Source organism: Helicoverpa zea, chromosome 31 (genome assembly GCF_022581195.2).
Source record: "Helicoverpa zea isolate HzStark_Cry1AcR chromosome 31, ilHelZeax1.1, whole genome shotgun sequence".
Taxonomy (NCBI): domain Eukaryota; kingdom Metazoa; phylum Arthropoda; class Insecta; order Lepidoptera; family Noctuidae; genus Helicoverpa; species Helicoverpa zea.
This window is the reverse complement of record NC_061482.1, coordinates 11,721,096-11,743,149: the sequence shown is the minus strand read 5'-3', so window position 1 is coordinate 11,743,149 and position 22,054 is coordinate 11,721,096. Positions and strand designations below refer to the sequence as shown.

The window sequence follows — 22,054 nt, the reverse complement described above, 5'->3', positions numbered from 1 at the left end:
TAACATCTTTACCATCCCATATTTCTATTAGGGTCACAAAATTACTTACTAAAGCAATCATGATGTTAAGGATTTTTTGAAAGGTATCTAGGTAAAATAAAAAAATACGCAGTTCCTTTTATTTATATGAAAACTTATATTAATCCTTTAATCTTTTTTCTATATCTTAAAGTATCTATATCGTACAATTCATACATGTAATTTGTCATGGATCTAACATTTTTGTTATAAAGCAAAACAAAAGAGAATGTCACAAGATGTGTAGAGGCGAATATGTTTTTGTTATATATTGAAGAATACACAAACAAAGTCACCAGCGAAAGCTTAGTCGTCAAGAAAATGCACTTTTCCTTTCAAATCATACTCGAATAAACTTCAAGGTTCTCTAATTTCCATTCAGCAGAATTTTTACACATAATAACCAAGAAGGTAAGAGTTTTATTATAATATCCAATTATTTCACTAATAAACAGACGTACATAACAACGTATACCTAATATTTTCAGTGCTAGAATATAAAATAGGGGTCCACAGTCTACATTATTACCATTCAGAAGACAGACCACAGACACAGGCTAAAAACTAAATGCTTAAAATAAATCTTTCTAACGTTCCAATTAATCTAATCTATCTCTAACTTTCTGAAGCTTCCTTGTACCGAAACGTCGCCATTTACTATATTGGTGGTGGGTTTTCTTGAAGAAATAATGCCTCGGGTACTGATGATTTCCATTGTGTCGAGGTCTAGAACTTTCTTTCTCTGCGCGTTGACAATCTGTGTGGTGAATTTGACCATATCTTCGATTTTCAGTGGTCCTCCGTAGCCCGTAGGGAGGCACTCGATGTTTATATGCTGGTGCAGCTGTTTCAGGTTTGTGTGCATCTGAAAATAAATAGATACTCTATTAATTATTTTTTTAGACTTTTGATAGATAACTGACAAAAATACTTCGACAGATGAATAAAGGGGGGAGAGTATAAGTAAGATCCATGCGGTCTTGGGACCTATAAATAGTCCAGATTCCAGAAGAACCAAAAATCAACGTGTGCGTTCGCGCAGCGGAATATTGTTGAATTTAAAGATTTTAATTATGCAGATAATTAGTGTATGACGTCCTATAATTGTGTATGGTAAATAAAAATTTGTGTATGCAGCCATTGTGGAGAAATTCACCAAAAACAGATTCCGCTGGGCGAACGTTGGCGAACGTTGTCCTGGCGGAACTTTTTTCAATCCATAGACTTTAGAAGAAAAGAGATGTGTCCAAAAATTAGTGTGTATTTGTGTATAATTGATTATGTATGAATGAAATCAGTGCATGCATTAACTTCGGAGAAATTCAAGTTTCCGCTACGCGAACGTTTGGCCATTAGCTAGTTTTCATATAAAGCGCTTACATAGAGAGCTGTAGATTTTTACATACGTTGTTTTGAATTTGTTTATATTTGTTTAAAAAAAAGATTTAGAAAAAGTCGTAGGGTTTAAAAGATAAAAATATAAACGTAAAATACACTTATTAGGTCTTCGTCCTTAAAGTATGCAGTTTGGGGTCTAGATTTTCACGTTTACACAAACCTTGTAAGTGTCTCCAACATGTTGCCAAGTATCAATGATGTTCCGTTAGTAATTAAAAAGTTATAGGATATTTTATTATGATATATGATGAATAGATCACTGTTTACAAAGCAGTCGGATATCACGACGTTCTAAAGGAATTGCATGGTAAAATGTATGCCAATAATTAGTTTAATCATTCAACTATTCACTTGCAAAATTTCATGTCATTAAATTCAGTAATTAAAGAAAGACAATTATAATACTGACGGAGCATCGAAAACCTACATAATCCGACCAAGTTCGGATAGCTACAAAAAAGCGGCCGTGCCATATGTCTAAGAAACGTTCTTAACTTGGAAGGTTAGTATTTATTAATATGGCACAGTTGCGTACACAAGCGTTAAGAAAAAATAAAACAATGCTTCTTGAATGAAAAATATTTTTTTTATAATAATGCCACTATCTACGATAAAAATAAATCTTCAATTAACAAGTACTTCTCTATTTAAATATCCGTGTACAAAAATATTTTTATTATCATTACTTACATAAATTACTTAACTAGGTGATTAAAAATAACGTTAATAAACGTTACGTATTTTAACTAAAATGTCGTAGATAGTGGCGCTATTATTAAAAAAAATAATTTTCATTCAAGAAATGCAATTGTTTTATTTTTTCCTAACGCTTGTGTACGCAGCTGTACCATATTAATAATTATACTAACCTTCCAAGTTAAGAACGTTTCTTAGACATATGGCACGGCCGCTTTTTTGTAGCTATCCGAACTTGGTTGGATTATGTAGGTTTGCGTTGCTCCGTCAGTATTATAATTGTCTTTCTTTAATTACTGAATTTAATGACATGAAATTTTGCAAGTGAATAGTTGAATGATTAAACTAATTATTGGCATACATTTTACCATGCAATTCCTTTAGAACGTTGTGATATTCGACTGCTTTGAAAAACAGTGATCTATTCATCATATATCATGATAAAATATCCTATAACTTTTTAATTACTAACGGAACATCATTGATACTTGGTAACATGTTGGAGACACTTACAAGGTTTGTGTAAACGTGAAAATCTAGACCCCAAACTGCATACTTTAAGAACTAAGACCTAATAAGTGTATTTTACGTTTATATTTTTATCTTTTAAACCCTACGACTTTTTCTAAATCTGTTTTTTAAACAAATATAAACAAATTCAAAACAACGTATGTAAAAATCTACAGCTCTCTATGTAAGCGCTTTATATGAAAACTAGCTAATGGCCAAACGTTCGCGTAGCGGAAACTTGAATTTCTCCAAAGTTTATGCATGCACTGATTTCATTCATACATAATCAATTATACACAAATACACACTAATTTTTGGACACATCTCTTTTCTTCTAAAGTCTATGGATTAAAAAAAGTTCCGCCAGGACAACGTTCGCCAACGTTCGCCCAGCGGAATCTGTTGTTGGTGAATTTCTCCACAATAGCTGCATACACAAATTTTTATTTACCATACACAATTATAGGACGTCATACACTAATTATCTGCATAATTAAAACCTTTAAATTCAACAACATTCCGCTGCGCGAACGCACACAAAATCAACTGCAATTACCTATAGTTAAATTCACTCAATGTCAAAATGCACTCCAAAACAAAAAATATATAAAACGTTGAAAAACTTACGTTGAGTCTCTCAGCCATTTTCGGCGTGACTTTGCTAATAGCGAAATCGACGATATATTTGAGAGCACTTGGTACATTCACACAGTGAAACTCCTTGTGACGCATGGGCACCGATTGCTGTAACACATAATGTTGGTACTTTAATTAATGTAAATGAATAGCTTGGGAGTACACAGATCATGTTTGTTTGCCCTCCATACGTGACTCGACTGATAGACGTAGGCAATTTTAAATTGCAGGGCCTACTGTAACTCACATTAACACTTTACTCTTGTGGGTCACTGACCTATCTTTAGGCTAATGATATAACATTCAAGACAAATAAGGTCCATCAATTAAGAAAGAAAAAGCTGCAAGGAACTAAGATAGTACCTAAAGCTATATTCAAGCACCTAGGAACGTTTGTATCTAAACTATTTTCTTACTAAACTCTATCTTATCGTGTGTAGGAACACAATTTCGATGACCTTTGAGTCAGTGTATTACACAAAAATGTATTTTTTATGAGTTTCTCTAGACTTTGCATCATCAGTGAAAACGTGGCCTTGCTCCCCTTGTTCGCCAAGCAGTGGGCAACTACCTTTTTATGTAATAGGAAAACGCGTAGCTAGATAAGTAGATAGATAGGTATGTACGGTGTGGCCAATTTCAACATCGATTCTCGTCCCATTCCCACTGAAATATTTTTGGACTTACAAATCTTGCGGACTTTGAGCACAATGAAGATAAGGAAAGAGAATTGCAATTTGGTTGGCCACATATACCTACCTACTTGAATATATCCAAAAACGAATGCAAATTGGCATTTGAATGTTTTCTCGTAAGGGAATTAAAATTTAGGGTAATTTTGTGGCATAAGTGTTCACAATGGTAGTAAAATTGCATTTATTCTACGTTCCATTACCTCTCCCCATTTCATGAGGCGGGCGAAGTCTGTGGGGTTCCAGGTGGTGATATGTGCGCCGGTGACTCCGCTGCCGTCCCCCACGTGCACGTACCCACACATCTGGTCCAAGGAGTCTTCCAGCAAGCTCTCGTACACCAGCATGTGGGCCCGGCACATGTCCCAGCAGTTGTACTTGTTAGCGTTGAATTTGTCTAAACAGAATATTCCAATTTCAAGTCCGCGACTCTCAAGAGACAGAAAATGGCAAAGCTTGAAGACATGTCCAATAAATCCAGTCTTATATGGTAAACTTCAACTTCGCAGTCAATATTTCGCAAAATATTTTTACTGTTATAATTAACATGATTTTCGCAGTTGCATCGCATGCATACTATTGTTACGACATACTTAACAAAAATCTCCTTACTCATATTGTAAACGATGACCCGACGACCCTTGCTGTCTCGAACCGGTGAAACCACTATGTACCTTGAAATTAGGAAATGGTTATGAAATTCCAAGATGGAATTATATCACAGAGAGAAATTACATAAGAGATGTATTCGCAATGCGGGAACATGAGACAGTAGGCAAAGTTCAAGGCTGTTGGTAGTACGTGAGAACTTTCTAGTGTCACATCAGATGTAGACAGATATGCACGCATAACGAAAATAAAGCTTTGTTACGTAACTCAGGCACTACCTTATGAAACCATGTTAGTGGGTTAGCTTTGTTACAGTTTGGGACCCTATTTTAATTGCCTATTTTCATTACCCTGTCCACGGAATTGCGTAAGTCAATTGTCTCGTGTATTTCTCATTAAAACTTGCGTAGGTATGTGTACCTCAAATATTTTAGGTGTGGTCTATTTTGTTTGTACAATTTAAAAGCAATTATTTACAGTACTTATTGCTACATTACATGGAACCAGTTATGTGAGTATATACAAAAACAATGTAAGTACATTACTATATTTATATTTACCCGTTGTTGAGAATATCCCGTAGTTTAGGGTCATCGCAATCAAGGTTCTTGGATATTTCTGGGTAATATCTTCTCAGGCTCAAGTATTTTAGGAGAGTTTGTTGGGCCATCGGAATGCTGTACTTCTTATGACGTAAAAACCGAAGTAGGAACGATTCATCTGTAAAAAAATTGTTATTATAGCTTGTACTACGATGTTTCATGACTCCATGCGCGCTTAATTATGATGTGGAAATAAAAAAGGAGTCTTTTTGCAATTTCTCGCTCATAAAAAATTGTCCTAAATAGCAATCCAAATATTTTGAGTCTATGCAAGCCAAGACGTCAAGTCCCATTCATCGTTTTTATGTTGATCAATCGTATGCAATATCGCGGGCAATTAAACCAATATAGGCACATTTACAGATTATATCTGCCCACTATCTGCCCCTCAGCTATTTGACCATTTGAAACCAGACCAGAAGGCCGTGCTATAATATTTGTTACAAACCATTACTCACACCATTTTTCTGCAATATTAGCCTGCTATAAATATTGCGTTAGAATTATTGCAAGATAAATGTATGAATGAATATTCACGCACTGCCGAAACTGGTTTTAAATGATAATGTGTATAAACATTGAGTGTGTGAACCGATTGCATGTCATTAACCAGTTAGTAACACGCTTTACGGTAAGACGTGTGGATCGAGGTATTTTGAAAAAATCTAAGTTATTAATAGGTATTCTAATTCTGACATTATTTATATTTTTGTAAGTTGATGAAATCGATAGATTACCTAATCCGTATTGATTGACATATTAATTCATACGTTCATTATTCGTATTTAGTTGATAGCTTAATGATAATGACTCAATAAGCCTTCTGTATTTAATTCGTGATTATTCGTGAATAATCCTATAGCCTTTCTCTTTAGATATTCGGAGGTATAATTAACTGCTATAATTGAATCAAGGTAAAATTAATCAAGCATTTAACACGTTAGTTTTTCGCAATTCTTTTATTTTGTTCAGCTTTGCACCTTTGTAAATATGAATATCAATATAAAAGTCCATTTAGTAATGATTGACCGGTTAGTCAAAAAAATATCAAAACTTAGAGAGTTCGTCCTTGGTATTTAGGAAAAGTCTGTTGGTCTATCAGTTTCACAGTATTTTCGAAATTATTTCATCACACGATATCGAAATAAAAATAATAGGAGACAAAACAAGCAATACAAATGAAAAGGATTTTAAAGCTGAGTTTATCATTTTCATAAAGCGAAAGGCTCCCAAAGTTGTATCCAGCTATTAAAGTTTTTTTTTTTAATGCTATAATTAATGATTATTGTGCTTACCCAGCCTGACGTTTTTGATATCAATATTCTGCTGTATCCACTCTCTCATGATGGCCAACGCCTGCTCCTTAGTCGATGGGCTCTCGCGGACTTCCTTGGCGGCCTCAGCAGTAACATGCTTTATTCCAAGCCCCAAACATCCTTCTTTGTCAATCTTATCGGTGGAAACATTCCAGGTTGTTGTCACAGTCAGGAGCATACTTGCAGTTGTCATTTTGTTTAAGGTTTTCTGTAACAAAAAATGGGATCGTAAAGTACGGGAAACCTATGTAGGTAAGTTAAACTTTTTGTGGACTATGAGAACGACAAATCTACTAATATTATAAAACTGAAGAGCTTGCTTGTTTGTTTGTTTGCTTGAACGCGCTAATCTCAGGAACTACTGGTCCAAATTTAAAAATTCTTTCAGTGTTAGATAGCCCATTTATCTAGGAAGGCTACTTTTTCTCGGGGTTCGTGCAGGGGTTCCCACGGGATGCGGGTGACACCGGCAGAAGAAAACCTGGCAGAAGCTAGTATAGATAGTTCAACTCAGATTTGCGCGCGGCCCTATGTGTGCGTCGGCTTGTAAATATACAACTTTCATTCGTGTGACAGTGACGTCGTCCGAGCATGACGTGTTCTTATCGCTTTTTGTTATGGGTACAGTCGTTTACGAAAATGTCTAGTTCTTCACGGAGAAAATGTTTTAAGGAGTCAGGTAGCGTTTCAAAAAAATGAAACAACATTCAAAGTTTTTTATTATTACATTTTACAGTTTATCATTATTTTCTCATACGGCTTTTCAAATTGACATTGACAGTATCTAAGAAATAAATGAAGTGAAATATCTAAGATGAATTAAATACTCCTTACATATTTTCTAGCTCGGGGTACGCGGACAATAAATAAATGTGTGGACTAAGAATGTAAAAGACCTATAATTTAGTATAATAATGGAAACAAAATGTGTGGGGAATTTTAAAAAATTATAATAAATATGTAATAATGGTAATACTTGTCGACATGTACAAAAGAAAAAAGGAGAATACTATAGACATTTTGACATGGAGTCAGAATTTATAATTAACATTGGTGAAAGTAGCGAATCCGAAAATTCATCATTTGATTTTTCAAGTAGCGATACAGAATCATTATAAATAAATAAACTAAATTACGTAACAACTGTACTTTAAATAGCCGTATACAACCCCTAAATAACTGTATTTGTACCCGACTGTACCTCTTGTCACGCACACAAAATCACTGTATATGTACAAGGGTTACCCACACATAGGGCCGCGCGCACGGCTGAGTTGAACTTACTATACTTAGTATGCGAGTAAATCCGTTAAACCGTACGGTATCTACATAAGTTCATTGTGATAGAAATCGAAGGATATCAAGACAGATAGATTTATATTCGAATTTTGAAAACTGATAACAGCCAAGTAGGCAGTAACTTATTTAACTTTTAGATGATATTAGATGGACCTCTTCGGCACTTAGCTAAAAGGTTTTAAAAAAATTAAGATTCACAGAAATACTTAAGTCGCCAGACAGGGATTAAAATGAAAAATGGTACTTCCTTTCAAAAATGTCAATTTTGAATACGTATTTAGGTATTACCTACCCATACATACATTAAAGAGACCGACTTCAGACAGATAGATATGTCACCAATAGTTTTTATAGCAATTATTCATTATATATTTTCATACTACGTATTTTACAGTGGCTTTATACCTTATTTTTATAATTTCTTGAGTATTTGTCTGGTGTGAACAATATGAATTTACCTAAAAATATTGTTCAGAGAACCGACTAGACGCTGCAAGTAGGTACAGACAGCACATCAACCTACGGCTATCTGTCAACGTTACCGTTGTTGTTGAAGGTTTATGTTCGATTGCCAAATGCGAAATTTGACAACTATGGGTAGGTTAACCTACTGGAGTCTCTACCAAGAATAGGTATACATTTACATTTACTTAATTACAATTCGGTAAATGCGTGTTTCTGTAGATAAACAATACCTTTGGCCTCACACATCCTGTAATTAAATATTTGCCTTACATTTGTTATCAAATCCTGAAAGATTAATATGTTCTGTCAGATATGAAAAATCAACTTTGTCTCCCTTTCAATGAAAAGAAGTTTAAAAATCTTGTTAACTAAGTAGATATTCTATTGTTTCTTTTTATAAAATGCAACAAGAATAAGTATTCATCATCTCTCTGTTCTCTTTCCAATGTAGTAGATTAACGCAATTTGTTTTCCGTTTTCATTTCATAAATTTTAATATTCGTAAAGTTTATTTCCATAAGTCGTTGTTCTGTCACTTATTATATAGAGTCTATGCTTCATATTTGTTTTGTCATATTGAAGTTTATAATTTACGACTGGTTTAAGTATGCTGTTAAACTTGAAAGTGTACATAGAATTAGTTAAATAAATACACCATACCTAAATGTTTTTTGTCATTTGTATAAGATGGAATCTTACACTGATCTTATGGATTCCTCTGCTATGACCAAAGAAATTTTCAACTCTGTTTAATAGCCAGGTACTTTAAAAACAAAAGAACTTTGTACCATATCAGGTTCGACGGCCTTTGTTAACAATTCTACCCTGCGAGTCACATGAAGAACCTAGAGAACCTAGGCTCTGCGAGTGCTCTAATAGAGCCTTTCAGAATCCGGTGCCCGGAGCGACTGCCCCAGTAAATTCACTTTCTTCCTTAACAATGATCTTCAATGCACATTACATAACAAGTGCTTAGATAAAATTAACGTACAAGCACTATTGGAGCACAAAGCCTTGTCTGTTAAACAATAGACGAGCTGGTACAATAAGTGGGCGCCTTCAACCATTGATATAGTTATTGAGCGTGGGTGAATGTCAAGCGTGTGTAGTAACAGTGATCCACCGGCTGCCGGCAAGTTTCACAACGTCACCGTCGTGCCTTATTAACTTTTACATCACTATACTCAACCATTGATATCGCAAACCGTATTTTAAGTAATAGAAATTAGCTTATTGTCTTACTGTTGTTTTATTGTACTTAACTTTCCCTTAGCTGCAATTTTCCCGGGCATGTAGTTTAATAGAATGCTGATGATAGGTTTCACTTCACTTGGTGAGTCAACAGTGCGGTTGCTCAAGTGACGTCACAACTTGCTCACGCTGCCGACAGGTGGGTTAAGTGGAGATGATTTAAGACACGATGATTTATTTATGTAATTTATTAATACCAACATTCCTACTTCGTACCATAAATCATTTAAAGATACGTAATTTATGAATACGTTATTTGAATAACTAAACACACAAAACGACTCTATCGTTAATGTCAATTATAAAGCAAATAATCTTGTCTATTTAAGCTGGTGCTATATTTTGCGATGTAATATCTGCATAATAGTTTGAGACACGTATGTTACATGAAAATAGGCTACAAAGTAAATCACTGAAAGGTATCGTTATTGACTAAACGTCCTGTTTACAAAAGGCCACATTACTAAATCAAGTTGTTGGCAAATGTATCGAAGGCTAAGACATTGTTCTACAAATCGGTATGTATCACTCACGTAAGGCAGCATTTATGAACATTACTTGTAAAACAGTAAACACGCAGTAAACACATTACTGTATAAACGGTAGAGACTATAAAAAAAAATCGTCTATAAATACTGTAGTGCCAAATATTTTTTTCCGCTCTTCTCCGTACATTGACTCTGTGTCCTATACGTTCTAGTCCAAGGATATCTAGTCAGCTACAAGCTTTTGGTGGCCGAGATACTCGGGACAAACCTTTAAACTAAAGCTAAGTAAATGTTGGATCAAAGGTAATCATCTAATCTAAAACACGAAACCTTTTAAGCTTTGATCAAAGACTCAATATTGAATTTTGATTCTAATTAAGACACACCAGAACTTTTAGAATGATTGTTCGTAGCTTTTGTTGGCTGAGCTCTGATTTTATTCAGATATTCTTGAGGTAAATAGTCAGCAACTTTTCCAATTACATTCACGGTTTCCTGGGACCAACCTTCAATGGGGCCAAATGCTAGTTTTTGAACTGCCAGCATTGCGAATCCGGACATCGCTTCGGGGTTACAGTTCTCAAGCTTGCCAATCTGCATGGAAGCTTCCCTGTACGATGACGGGTGAATTCTCGCTATCACACTCCTGTTAAACGCACAAAGTATTTGACGAATAGCAGTAAGATCGTAATAAGTGTAGTCCTCTGGTTCTTTCGACGCAAAGTCTTCTAGGACCCGCGTAGCCAAAGCCGAAAGTTGCGCCTCGTTCAAATTGTAATTCAGACCAAAGTTTTGGACAACATCAATGTCGCTTAGCGTCATATTTGAGTAGTCTTCCGGGGGTATAGCGATAGTGATCCAGTGTAAAATGCCAAGTTTCTCATCTGGAATGTTGGCGATGCCATCATAATGTTTGATTATTGACTTCCAAACGAATTCTGCATCAGGCAGCGGCAGCCGCTCCTTTCCCAGTTGTAGTAGACATTGCACTACGTCCTTTGGCTGCATTGATTCTAAATCAGATTTGGTCAGTTTATTTTCAGGTGGGAGTTCCAGATATTCATCACACGAAAGACTGCGTATAAATGCGATATTCAATAATGTAATAAAAAATATACAATTAATTTTTAAGGTCGACATCGGGAAATTGAAGAAGCCGTGCTTTTATGAATAGTCGTGTAGCTGAAATGACTCACTTCTGGCTTTGGGCTGTAGGTGCGTCATTATCTATTAATGTTTTAATTAATTTCTAGCTTTTACCTTTTGTGTTGACCTTCAATTAGACACGAACTCGTTCGCGGGTGAATTGAATTGTAGTGGTATGTCCGTTGTAGAGTTCTACGTGAGCTTGAATAGTTTATTATCTTTGGAAGCCGGGCAATTAATGTTTCCCGTTGCACGACTAAAGTTGATACTGTCGGTGTATCTAGAATATTCTATAATAATGATTTCGGCGGACAATTAAATTATTCGTCGCTAAATATTTGTCTGTTTTATTTAACATTAGAACAGGCAAAAAAGTGCAAAGTTCCTACAAGGTTCTCGGCAAATGTTTGTCGCAAGTAAAAAACTCGTTAACGCACTCGTTAACATAATATTATGTAATCTGCGCAATCCTTTGAATTTTTTCACAATTATCATATACTGCTTCCGCTCGCGGCTTCGCCCGCGTGGTGTCTTGATAAAAAGTAGCCTATGTGTTAATCCAGGGTATCACCTATCTACATACCTACCAATTTTCAACCAAATCGGTCCAGCTGTTTTTGAATGAAAGCATAACAGATATACATCCATACATTCTCACAAACTTTCACATTTATAATATTAATAATAGGATAGAACCAAGGTTATACCATAGATTACTAAATAGTTACGTTATACTTACAAGTCCAAAAATACTTTATTAGGTACCTAGTGGGAAAAGTTGAAATCTATTATTTGATTGCTTTCAATAAGTAAATCCACCTAGCCATCCCAAGAAACGTAAGTGTACCTAAGTAATGTCTAGATTTCAACCTAGGCATGAGTTGATTTTGTTTACGTTCCATCGTAAATTATTTAGTACTTACCCAAGTATTAACATTTACAGAAAAAAATAATACCTCGCCCTGACATTTCTGATAGTCACGATTCTTTACTAACTGTACAGAATAGTAGCAGTAATTAATTCTTTAATTTCACTGTGTCATATGTTGGCTCTATCAATTAATTCGTATGATCAGTGTGGCAAAAAATTTCATGCATTTAATAAGATTTAAACACTTCATTAATTGGTTAGTAATATTATTTAGTCATGGTAGATATTATGGTGAAATGTTCTGTTGAACTTTATTCATTGTTTCACGCGATTTCATCTCTCATCCTGAAGGATCTACTGCACATACCTGAATATTTATTAATTGCTATCTTTCGCCCGCGGTTTCACCCGCGTCCCGTATCCGGATGGTGACAAAAACTTTCTCCCGGGTCTAAGTTACCTCCCCTCTAATTTTCAACCAAATCGGTCAAGCCGTTTTCATGTTATGTCGTGACAACGGAAAGCGGGTTTCATTTTTATATATATAGAAGATTCACTAGCGGATGTTCCGAATATTCGATCTGTTGATTTACTTACTAGGGATAGAATTTTGACAGCAGCTTCAACTTCATACTGTTAATGACAAATCCATCGAGCTTAGAATTATAAGGAGACGCCGTTTTGATATTGACGTATCTATAGTTATATAAATATGAAACAAACTATGCAACATAGTTCTGTCTCACTCTTTCTAAGCAGGTAAGTGTATTTGAAAACAGGGACAACAATTTTTTTGTGATTGCGTAAAATGGTGACATTTACTTTTGAAATCCTCCTGTTTGTAGGTGCGTGCCATATCTGGCCATATATGTCATGGTAGTTGTGCTGTCAAATAGGTGCTCTTCGTGACTTATTTTTGCTATTTTATAGAATATCACTCGTGTTTACTTTTAAGACTTTACTATTTCAATAGTGAAATAATCAACGAATATGCCTATGTGTTGTATTGTGAAGTGTGGTGCTGGGAAGCACCAAAATCAAGCTGGATTGTCTTTACACAGGTTAGGAACCTATTTTTGCTAGAAACTACATAAAATAATTCACATTTTATAAAAAATATGTTACGGGAACATGAATTGATGGTGAAAGTACTTATATTTTGGTTTATTTCTGTATAAAAACCTATATTTAGAAATAAATGTTGTTTACAATAACATGTTATATTGGCATAGTGCTGTGCAGTTGTCATAATAGTATCGATATAATATCCACTTAATAAGTCTGCTTTTACAAATTTTAACATCAGAACTTACTGTCCCTAAGACACTGAGCCCTCAGAGTTGTGTATTATTTTCAACAAAACATCAGTTAAAAACATTTTGATTAAAAAGGCGTATTATAAAATTCAGGATTTTAAAGACATATTTTATTGAAAATAATATGTTTTGCCTTTTTATTTTCACATGATGCTTCTACGGCGACCACGGGCACGGCAGTGCTTCCGCACAGACGAGCAAATCGGAATGCAAGTTGCAATATTTGCTTGAGAACTTAGTTACCGAGTATAGGTTTCGAATTGTATAAATATTTTTTTCTTAGCACTAAAATTGTTTTGTACAATCGATTAATACATAATTAGCTCCATTTGCATTATATAACTTTCTCATGAATAGCTTGAAAACGATTTTAAATTATTGTATTTTTTTTAAGAGAGTATCTCCTTATGGGGTTTCTTGCGGATTCTTCTTCATAGGACCGAATCTTTGGCACCCTGCAACTAGTCTGTCGTGAAAGAACTTTCATAGGGCTATTTGAAATCTATACTTATAATAAATCTGTAGAGAGGTCAATTCTGTACATTGAATATATTTCCAAAATAACTATTAGGGGGTGATTAGTGATCGATACTGATGCCAAAAATGCAATCAGTAAAATTTTTGTCTGTCTGTCTGTCTGTCTGTCTGTCTGTCTGTCTGTATGTTCGTTATGGAAACAAAAACTACTGGACGGATTTTAATGAAACTTGGCACAAATATTCTTCATACTCCTGGGCAGGTTATAGGATACTTTCCATCACGCTACGATCAATAGGAGCAGAGCAGTGAAGGTAAATGTTGGGAAAACGGGAGAAGTTACTCCATTTTTTAAGCTTCCGTCGCGTGTGCAGCCTTAATGGTTACAGCTACACAGAAACCATGTACGACGGAAATATTCTTCATAAAATTATGTAAAAAATATCCCATGGGAGCATATGTCTATCTTTTATGGTTGACTCACAATAACACGTAAAACTCTCGGTAACTTAGCAGCTCGGAGCTTTCTGATTATATTTGTCTACTATTTCGTTTATAACACTCTTACTCACACTAATTAAACATAGTTAACAGTATTATCTATTAATTAAAAAAAGAATTATTTAAATCGGTAAAGAAACACCAAAGTTATACATGAAAAACGGTAATAAGCCACCGCGCGTGAATACTGAATCACGCACGCTATAAGGATCATTTTTGTGCAACGGTCGCCGCGCTCGACGCGACTCGCGGCGCGGTGGCTGCGCGAGCTTCATACAATATTTGGCTGTTGGTGCGATTGATGCGAATAGACGTTCAGAGCGTTCAACCTTATTGCGCGATTTTTAGGTTTTAAATAATTTATTTTTAACTTTCTTTTGTTGTTATTTTATAAAATAGGTTGGTATCTATTAGTTATTTTTGTGTTTAAATATTCGTTCAAATTACAAATTATTAATAGTTTACATTTTATTACTTAAAGAAGCAGTAAGTACGCATAGATTTAGATAATTGGAGGGGCTGGTGTTTATTATTTCTTCCTCTCTTTGCACAAAGTCCGACTCTAACGCGGACGAAGTCGCTGGCAGAAGCTAGTAATAAATAATTTCTTTGCCTGTTTTTTTTTTTTCAAAGGTATCACCCTACTGAAATGACTCCTCCCATTTGGTTGATGTTGTTGAGGTTATTAGTATCAGTGAAGTTAATGTGATAGTTAGTTCTATGACGAAGAGATTATTTATACTCGGTTATTTTTATGCACCCAGTAAGACTCGTACATACTTCTAACTAGAATACAATATCGATATTTGTTGAATCCGGTAGCGGTACAACCCTAGTAATGGCAGCCATTTTAGTTACTACTGCAGACTGACAGTAGGTGTGCACGTTTTTTTCGTGACATTTCCTGTCCCTATAGTTATATGTCAATGGACAAATCAGACAGGTAGAATATTGATGACGGCTGTTACTGAGCTGTGAATTACCTACAAGTTGTTGTAGTCTGCTATGTAAGAATCTGCCTTAAGAATATCGTGGCTACGCAGGTATGAAACGCCGTTCAATCACTTAGTATCAATCAAAAAAGCAAATAAACGCAGTTTGTTTGTATGACTTTCATATTTCCTTAAACTTAAGGCTCGTCTTCAGCGATCTCTATATTAAGCACTTGCCTTAATTACAAACACTTTGGTTTCTATTGAACAAGGGCTAAGATAAAGTCAAAGTCAAAACTCAATTTTATTGGGATACAGGAAGAAGTACACCCCGGGACGCGGACGTAACCGCGAGAAATCTAATGATATATCTACTAGGTATATAAAGGTACCTACTTAATTTAAATATAGATTTACCTTTGAACAAACAAAAAAATTGGTAAGTATATTAACTTACTTTTGTTTTTTTTTCTCACCTCATGCAGTGTTTCTATCCAAATATGTAAACAGTTACAAGCCAAAATTTATCACTGAACATTCTAAGTAGGACGCATAAAACTGACGTGACGATAAACATCCTTATTAGTACATTTTGTTACATTATATCTAAGAGAAAGTTACTCATAAAGCCTTATGCTCTTGTTACGTGAATGATAGACACAGTTATTTAGGTACTTTATGCAGTAAGTAGGTAGATACTAAAAGTCCAGTAGTAAAAAGATTTTGAGCCCGGCCGCACACTACAAACTTTAAATAGGCCGACATTTTGTTCGAGATTATAATGAGAATGGAATGTTATCATAGAATCAGGTATCAGATAGAGTTAAAACTTTGATTGAAATCGCATTTTGTTTTAAATATTGTTTTCCAAATATCGGGCCAACTGTCGTAGACTGTTTAGTTTGCATTATTTACTATGAAATGTCAAACACATCACGAAAATAATCGATTTAGTTAAGTACACAGCGAAAATTAGCTGAAAACGATTCAACTATTTTTTTTATTTAGATAAAGAAATAACTAACAGATAAGTAAGTAGGTGTGTATAATTATTTTCAAAAATGGTTAAGTATTGGCTAAATCCGGATCGGACATGCGTTCCACTTACATCACATTTTATTACAGAATTATCTAAATAGCAATCTAGACAATAATAATGCGTAATTAAGAGAAGTTACGAGCCATTTACGATGAGGCAAAATGTTGAAAAAATACGTAACAAAAATTTTTTTTGGTTTTCGTTTCTGAAAGTTTTTTCACACCGGAGTTGGTACCTTATTAGGAGAGAAATCTTTCACATATGTTAATAAACTTAATTGAGAGAAAAAAACATTTTTTTCTCTGTACAATATACTGGCTTCAAAGGCACCGTACTTACTCTTCTCATGGGCAAGAAAAGAACTTATGTAAGTACCTATTGTGCATCAAGAGATCCAAAAGATCTCATAAAAAATCGACTTATTCAGCGAACAGAACTGTACGGGAGTCGATCACACACGGTTCAAGCATCAGCCAATTAAAATTCAGTCTCAGTATTGACTCGATTAAATCTATAGAACAAGTTCTAGTGCTAACCTTGGAGTGCAGCTCGAACAGGTCCCAGCCTTAGTTTATAGGAAATATTCAATACAAAGTAGGACTGCAAACCACGCGTCACTGCATAAGTAATTCTTAAGTTACATAGTTCACGTAACCTTTTATTGGTTTCAAGATTTTGTCATACGAAAGCAGATACACTGGAAATGTTACATGGATGAGCAGGAAGATTCCCAATAAAAATCGATCTAATCTGGTCAATTTTCCAATCGGCAGATACTTAACTTTTATCTGCAGAATATGTTTGACGCTTTGACGGCAGCTTTGGTATGGAAAATATATCTAACCGCCACATTTATTCCTCAGATAGAAGTTAGCTGATGATTGAAAAATTGACCCTTAGCAATAAGTTATACTACACGCCATAATTGGATACCAATACACGTTATTATGAAACTAGGGAATATTGGAAACAAAACAAGCAATAATGATTAGAAAATTAGAAAATAAATCAATAGACTTAACATGCATTTCCTATTTCACTATGAGGTTGAACACCTCGATAATATTGTGAGTCCTATGAGATGTTCAATTATTTTACAGGTTAAATTTTTTTTTAACCTTTGAAATCTCAAAAGATTGTTATTGTGGTAAAATCGATGCAAGGAAATTACCACGGAATGACTTCTTAGAAATCCACAATAAATAATGTATAACGTAAATAAAGATGACCTGGTAATAACAACACTTAGCTATATAAGTAACAACTTACATACTTATATATCTATTAAATAGCTGGCAATTATAAATAGTAGTTATTATGATAATACTTATAAACCACAACAACCTGGAAATGTGAAGCCAATTTACACGTTCTAAGTATTTTTTTAAATTGACGTGATTTCTAAGATACGTTATATAGAGCCAAGTTCATTTTAATCTGTTTTGGACATTGCAAAAATTTGCTTTTACCGAAAGTTTTCGTACATTTTTCGTACATTTCCCTATAAATTAATTTTAGGTATTGTAAGCACATACGATAAACACAAGTAGATAAACAATTTTGATTGAAGGATTAACAATGATTGATCAGTAAAAGACAATTAATCAGCATATCTTTTGGACAGTAGGTACCGATGGAAAGATAACTCAAAGCCATCTTTGTCGTGCTAATTGGGTACCGTTAATTAAACATAGCCAGGCGTTCTGGGCTCGGCTTCTATGTCCATCTATGGGTACAAATAAACAAGCAGCACTGTTGATTCATACATATTACGGAGTCACGCTAGGAGACCCCGTTTTAAATTATGTAACAAACATAAACGCATTTTCGTAATGTATATGTGCCTAAATTGCAACATTCGGTACGTACTTAGTATTTGTTGGTATCAACAAAATCATAGGTAGGTGGATAGTACCTCTATTCATAGCAACTAGATTAATGACGGGGCTTTAACTTAGATAATGCGTTCATTGTTAGAAATACTATCATTTGGTTTCTTTGATGCAATTCATGTGCAGTGAATAAGTAGCAGCTTTTAATAATGCTTTAAGTTGTCTAGCTTTGCGTTTATTATGTTGTTATGTACCTAATAACATTTTAATAACGAGTAAAATAATCATTAGGCGTAATTACGTGAATTAATTGTTAAAATGTGAAATCTAAATAAAATAAAACACTGTTTTTTGTATTGCATACGTCTGTTTACAATTCGCTTGCAGATTGTTATTTCGAAGCTTTTTCTGTGGAGATGAGTTGGTAATAAAGACGAGACGCAAGGCCACCCAAAATTTGTTATTTAAAGACGTTTCAATAAAAAATCGAAAGCGCAGCCCATACAAGCTATAGTTCTTAGAATAGCCGTTTATCCATCGACGGCATTGGCCGAAATATTTGGGTCATTGTTAAATTTTGTGTCATAATCCACGGTGAACTATAAATTCATAATTTATGTGTTCCGCCCTACCTAACTAATCTCCATAACCGATACATCATAGTTACAAATTGCTGTCGAGGTTCGTTCCAAATCAAAATATGTACTTTTCAAGGTTCTTTGAACTTCGTCTATACAAATAAAAATATGTTTTGTTTGTACCCTAAAAGCTCCGAAACTACTGAACCGATTTGTGAAATTCCTTCACTGTAGAAAAGCTACACTCTTCCCGCGTAACATAGGCTATTTTATTCAGCGGGACGAGGAATTGTCTCCACGGGAAATCGGCTTGTACTCTATAATAACAACATAAATATCTGCATGATGCTACCTCCTTTAAGAATGTTACAGTTGCACTAATATCCTAATTTTCACAACGTTGCCAATTTAAATGAATAACAAAACGCCGACTTCGTAGAATCTCGAAAATTCTATTTTGTTAGATTACAAAATTCCCGGTTGATTTCATCCGGCCTTATTATAGAACCATCAAATAATCAGGTTGCTTCACGAACGCAATCAATATTAGCTTTGTTATTTGTTCAAGTATACCTATATTTGCTTTTCCGCGTATACATAGAAGAGGTTTTACGTTTGTCGATAAAAAATATACCTACTTATTTACCCCATTAGACATGAACACGTTTAAATACGCACAATAAAATATTGAAATATGAAAATAATAAAGACGCTGAAACTTCTGAAGCCTCTTCTTATCAAGAGAGCTGCAGGTTTAATTTGGTGTCACCTTACTTACAAGCCGTACCTTATGTCAGAATCTTTTCAAATCCGTCTGATTTAAGAAATTAAATCGCTAAAACAATAATTAAGAGCTAAAACTATAATCACCATATAAATTTCTATATGTACATATATAAACTTCTTTCTAAGCTAAAATTATAAACACAAGCGAAAAATCAAAAACAAAGGCTGCATTTTACCAACTTGTGCAATGCATATTTTCAACACAGTCCTATTTTACCTAATATCGATATCAAGAAAAAGTTATTTCACATGTTTGACCCGCTTTGCTTCGAAAAATTTGCATATGTGACGTGTTTAACTGAGTTATTGTGTAAATTTGAAATTTTGGCTATCATTAGACCTTGTTAGTGGTTACCGACACGCATGTTATCAAGATCTAAGTTTGAAATAAGTTGGTAACGTAATGTCAGGCTTTATTTCGGGAAATATGGCTGTTATTTGTAGGTAGGTAGTATTTATCCCTGAAAACTTCTAAGGAGAAGTTAGATTTATAGAAAAAAATACAAAAAAGTAAAGTTAGTATAAGTAAGAAGACACTTTTTGTCCATTTTTAATAATGTTGATTTTTTTGTATTACCTCCAATCAAAACTTATGGTTTGGAAGTACTCGAATTCTATTGAAAATCGGGGCTTCCTAATCTAAGCGCAATCCAGCATTTTATTTTAACTGTTAATCATAATAGGTAAAATCTTAAGACGACAACTTCAACGCTTGTCTGCATCTATGTACCTACTATGTAACTATTAATTGCATGTATTAAGTATATCTATTTCTTATAATAGAGGTAAAAAACGTGGCGAAGTACATAAGTAGGTTCTAGTTTTAATTGTTGTCAACCGGCACAAGCACGTGCACATTTATTTAATTGAACACGTCAATGTTTTAAACTTATTTTCTTGATATTATTTTTGTCATATGAATAAATAATAAATAATTTAAAAATATTTCATTTCGATTTGATAAGATTTTCCTCAAAATTCTAAAATATTTTGGATTTTTTTTTGTCTAAAAGCCTTAATTTTATTGAGCCGAAATGAAAATAAAAAAATGGCGCGTCTATAAAAATAAAAAAAAAACTCACGTAAAATATGTTTGGCTCGTAAGTAATCCGCCAGGGTGGCTGCAGCGAGCTCGTCGACGCACAAACGCGTTATGTCCCACGCGCAGTCGGCGCCTTCGTCTTCTACTATCATTACAGAAACTGTGCAATAACGTTACAGGCATACTTCGAAATCGGCCATTCTTAAAACATCTTTCTACTGACCAAGTTTTGATTCCAAATTAGCACGACCTACTAATTTTATTGCACTGATTCTTAATTAGACAATACGCAATTAAAACGTGCCCATGCGTGTTTTGGGTGGAGATCCTCGTTTATGTAATACTTGCTACGTGTAGATGTGTTTTTATATGATTGTAGATCTTATTACATGCGTTACCTACAAAAAATAATAAACTCATGAAAACATTAAATCTTTAAAAATTTAATCCTATTCAACCAGCTTTAGAACGAAACTTATTTATTTTTTACTTATTTATTATATCTTGTAATCAAACCCCGAAATAAATGCAGTCCCAGGCTGATACATAGTTTTTAAAATTTTTGTACCTAGTTCTTGGACGTCCTGCGTGTCTTCAAGTTTTTCTTTTTATTTATTTTCGTCGAATCTAACGAACGTCGAAGGTGAGGCTAACTTAGAGTAGCAGCGCTCAAACCTCAACCATAAAATATACCTATCTTAAAAAAAATGTTTGTCATACATACCTAATCTCTACAGAGTAGGTACAAAGTTCTTCGCATGGTTTGATTTTAGAACTTTGTACTTTACCCAATCAGCAGCTTCTGCCAGCAGTTTCTCCCTAATCCCGAGGAAATGACTCCGCGCAACTGGATAAAAAGTGGTCTGATCGGATCTGCTATTTAATACTGAACTATTTATTCAGCAGTTCATGAAGTTGGTGTGTTCAAAAAAATAAACTCTTGAGTTTTATAATATTTTGCAAGTGTTTTACATAGAGAGAATATCTAGCTTTGACTTGACTTCCACAACGCAGTTAAAGTGGGAACACGATAGTTAAACCTAATACCTACTGTAGCCCAAGTTAATTGATAGATCAGTTATTAATCAATTTATCAAAATCAAGTAAGAAAAACGCGGACGAACGGTTTTTTTTCAAACTTGTACTTTATGAAAGATCTGAATACGGCTCCAAAGAAATCATAATTAGGTAGCGACTGAATTATATCTATCGTAGTGACTTACTGCATTGTTAACCTACTTTCTTACTGCACTAATGCTAGTTACGGCAGTTAGGGTTAAGTTCAGAATCAGGAAGTACGTATGAGAGAGCATTGTAACTATGTAAGTAGTTGACGATTTCAAAACTATTGTATGTAAGCCAAAGTAGCTAGGAAGACAGATAGAAACCTTCTTACCTACCTACTTTAGGTACACACGTAAGAAGGTTTCTATACCTAAAAGAACCCAGGCCAGCTCTTACACGAAGAAAACACGAAAAAATGCTTTTGGATAACTTATAACTAAATACCAATAAAACATACAAAGAAAAACTACTTATTAAAGTGGGGGTACT

The 22,054-nt window shown here is 34.4% G+C and overlaps 1 protein-coding gene across 1 annotated transcript; it reads right to left on the bottom strand.

Moving 5' to 3' along the window:
• Positions 1-116: 116 nt before the first annotated feature.
• LOC124644903 (clavesin-2-like) lies at positions 117-20,691 on the bottom strand. The gene is made up of 7 exons (XM_047184571.1): positions 20,541-20,691; positions 6,457-6,685; positions 5,120-5,279; positions 4,563-4,624; positions 4,154-4,347; positions 3,250-3,366; positions 117-883 (listed from the first exon to the last, which is right to left on the bottom strand). Exons 2-7 carry the CDS (start codon positions 6,668-6,670, stop codon positions 623-625), a joined length of 1,008 nt encoding a protein of 335 aa, XP_047040527.1. The 5' UTR covers positions 6,671-6,685; positions 20,541-20,691; the 3' UTR covers positions 117-622.
• Positions 20,692-22,054: the final 1,363 nt, after the last annotated feature.

Coding starts and splice junctions, on each gene's coding strand:
- LOC124644903 (XM_047184571.1), bottom strand. CDS start 6,670: ATGACAACTGCAAGTATGCTCCTGACTGTGACAACAACCTGGAATGTT. Junction 4,625..5,119: donor CGGGATATTCTCAACAACGG/GTAAATATAAAT, acceptor CCTAATTTCAAG/GTACATAGTGGTTTCACCGG. Junction 3,367..4,153: donor GCCTCATGAAATGGGGAGAG/GTAATGGAACGT, acceptor TATGTGTTACAG/CAATCGGTGCCCATGCGTCA.